The sequence below is a fragment of the Rutidosis leptorrhynchoides genome, chromosome 11 (assembly GCF_046630445.1).
Source record: "Rutidosis leptorrhynchoides isolate AG116_Rl617_1_P2 chromosome 11, CSIRO_AGI_Rlap_v1, whole genome shotgun sequence".
In the NCBI taxonomy this organism is placed as follows: domain Eukaryota; kingdom Viridiplantae; phylum Streptophyta; class Magnoliopsida; order Asterales; family Asteraceae; genus Rutidosis; species Rutidosis leptorrhynchoides.
Window position 1 is genome coordinate 155,432,609 of NC_092343.1, and position 3,584 is coordinate 155,436,192.

The 3,584-nt window shown below is 33.4% G+C and overlaps 1 protein-coding gene across 1 annotated transcript; it reads left to right on the top strand.

Moving 5' to 3' along the window:
- Positions 1–451: 451 nt before the first annotated feature.
- On the top strand, positions 452–2,471 carry LOC139875089 (F-box/FBD/LRR-repeat protein At1g13570-like). Its single transcript, XM_071862457.1, has 3 exons — positions 452–1,285; positions 1,902–2,066; positions 2,178–2,471. Exons 1-3 carry the CDS (start codon positions 452–454, stop codon positions 2,469–2,471), a joined length of 1,293 nt encoding a protein of 430 aa, XP_071718558.1.
- Positions 2,472–3,584: the final 1,113 nt, after the last annotated feature.

Sequence of the window (3,584 nt, forward strand, 5' to 3'; positions counted from 1 at the left end):
GAGGTTGCGTTGACCTGAAACACTTCTCGTCCAAACTTTTATACAAATAACTAGTGTATCAAATAAGATTATCAAATACATATATATACTACTTTGATAATAAACTAAAACTTTGATAGAAATGATTTGGGAGGTTTTATGGATCGAAGATACACATTGGGAAACTTTCAGTTCATTAGATCGGTTGTTTATCAAGCAGTTTTTCTATTTTACCTTTTGACCCATTGAGAGATATATCATAGCCCAAATCGACCCATTTATAAGAAAATTGATCTTACTTCCATTCATAAGTAAATTGATATAACATCGGCCTAAGAACTACATCACATTTTGCGCATCTTGGTTGTGGAAATCTTTATCGATTTTGATTGAAGAAAAAACAAATTAATAAAAATAAAAATAAAGAGTATCATAGTAATTAAATAAACCAGTCTTTGTTTTCTTGAATGTAATGACATATAACAATGCTAAGAGGAGGTTTGTAACTTGTACTGAAATGGATAGAATCAGTAATTTGGCAGAGAATTTGATAGACTCGATTTTAGAGAAGCTACCTGTTGTAGATGCGGTGAGGACACATGTCCTGTCAAAAAAATGGAGGTACAGATGGACCTCAATTAGGTCATTGGTTCTTGATAAACATTTCTCAGAAAAGTTTGAAAAAAATGGAAGTTTTGGTCATAATGGATTTATTAGGATCACAAACTATATCTTTAACTATCTCAAGGGTCCTCGCTTAAAGTTACATCTTCACATACCATACATGTTTCTTGATAGTTTCCAAGAAGTCAATCAATGGATTTCATCATTGTCAAGAGATGGTGTTAGAGAACTCATCCTTACAAATTCAAACCAACGTTATCAACTTCCATATTATTTATTTCATTGTCTAGAATTGAGAATCCTAGAACTTGACAACTGTATCATTAAGCCACCACTTGAGTTTCAAGGATTTCTATATCTCGAAAAACTTAGGCTTAGGAATATTGAATTTGGGGCTAACTTACATGGAACTATTATCAACTTACCACAGCTCAAGATGTTGCAATTGTTTGAATGCACCAATGTTTACAATTTCAAGATCAAGTCTACAAAGTTGTTTCAGTTATTGATCAGGAGTTGCCCCGATGCAACTTTGCTCCACTTGTTGCATAGTAAATGTCTTAGTGAGTTTGGTATATTTATCAAAAAACCTATTCAGGGAGTTGAGAGAGTTAATTTGGCAAGCTTGTTAAGTAATATGCCATGTGTTGGGTATTTTGTTATCGACGGGTATTTTCTCCAGGTACGAGTTGAATTTTAAATTCTAGGGTTAAGGCTACTCAAGGGCCATATACTTTTTGTTTTGTTTCGATGTAGTCCATATACCCAAAAAATACTATTATAGGCCATAAACTTTGAAAAAGTGTATCGATGTAAACAAAAGGTAACTTGTTACCGGCTAAACAGGTCACCTTTTGTTTACATCGATACGGAAAATATGTGACCTACATCGATACACTTTTTGAAAGTATGTGAACTACATTAGTACTTTTTTTTGTATAAAGCTTACATTGGAACAAAAAAAATTATACTTTTTTGAAAATCAACCTACAAAATCGATCAACCTTATTTATCAGGTCAACGGTTTACATTAACACATTTTTTTAAAGTTTATGGCCTATAATAGTATTTTTTTTTGGGTATATGGACTACATCGGGACAAAATAAAAAGTATATGACCCTTGAATAGCCTTAACCCTAAATTCTAATATTTATATTTTGCTCTTCATCATTTTGCGTTTGAGCAAGTGAACTTTACCATTCAACTCTTGTGTATAGTTAGTTCTCATATATTATTTCGTATCATCTTCCAACCATATCTTCTTTGTTAACTTATAATCTTACTTTCACCCTCACAGTTTTCCATTGCGGAAAATATTCCCAAGTGGCTTCCACACCCAACTAATAGTTTAAAGCTTCTCTACTTACGAGACTTCAAATTTGGTGATTTGTACCAACTTCAAGGTGTTTTATGTATCCTTCGGAACTCACCAAACTTGAGACGACTTGATGTGTACAATCAGGTAAAGAGTGCTAAACGTTTCTCTTGTGTTTTTGTGTTGTGTGTGCATATATATTAATTTAATGTGGGTTCCTTTTATACACAGTCAGTCTCACTTTTAATGTGTTTCCAGGATCTTCCAAACGTGTATTTAGATGTGAAACCAACAATAGCTTATTTGGAAGCTTCTGACTGTTTGGACCAGACATTGAACTGCTTGAAAATTATAAATATAATGGATGTAGAAAGATCAAGATCCTTGTTGCTATTTATAAAGCTTTTACTTGAACATTCTCCCACTCTTGAAAAAATATCAATCCGACCACGTGCAACTGTTGATGTTCAGGAAAGGTACAACTTCTCTAAGGATGTTATGCGGTTCCCACGAGCTTCCTCGAAAGCAGAGCTTCACTACTTGGATCCGTAACTACAATCCACTAATAACTTTAAGTTACTTTATAATTTAGTTGTATTCTGATTGTATGCATCATATATGTTATGGGTTTTCATTAACTCGCAGAGTGGTACTATAAAACCGGTAACCCTCCTGGTATTTATTTATACTTTGCGAGCAGCTAGAATAAAAACTAGATCAAGTGTTCCTTACACAATAGTTGTGTAACAAGCATCTTTGGAAAAAGAAAATTCACAGATTGATTTGTCTGGTTAAAATGTACATATCACATCTATAGTGTAATGTTTGGATATTCTTGTTATTGTAACTATAGTGTTATAAGACCTTTACCAACCCTCCGTTAGTTTCCCCCTCGTCAGATGATGTGTTAAAAATTGACGAAAACTGACGGCCCCTAATGGAGCGTCAGTTAGTTTTGTATCCATCCGTCACCAAGTGGCACAAATGTGAAGGTGCGTTTGTTTTCTCCCAACCAATCAAAAATTTTCATTAATTATATTTTTATTATTAATTAATTTTTTCCCACCCATTTTCAATCTGATTTTACCACATCACTCTATCCAATATTTGAAAAAAAAAACTGACATATGGGGTTAAAAAATGTCAGAAATTGACATTGCCAAATCAGATTGCACTTTTTGGCTTAAAAGTGCACAACTGACCGTGATATCACTACCAAGGGTTAAAAATGGTCCAAAAACAATTTTACGGTTGGGTATTGATTGATTGAATACAATATACCCATTTCCAAATAGTGCTTATACAAACATTAATTTATCTTTGCATATTTATTGTCAATGGAAAATAACTTTACTACACGCACATATATCAGTTTTAACAAACAAGAACATGTGGCACAGATACCTTGTCCCATAACAGCATGCCAACAGTAGGATCTCAATATTTGCACTAACCCATTAGGAGAAGTCGATGAAGTCAGAATCACGGATTAATTAATTTTAGGTTCCAACCACACAACAAACAATTAGTACGTATTGTCTTGTGTATAGTCTTAAAAAACAGGAACAATGAGCGATGTGGTGTTTAGAACCCGTGGTAATATCTGCAGTAACACCCAACTGGAATCATGATTCAGGTAATTCTAAACTTACATTCAAATGGTTT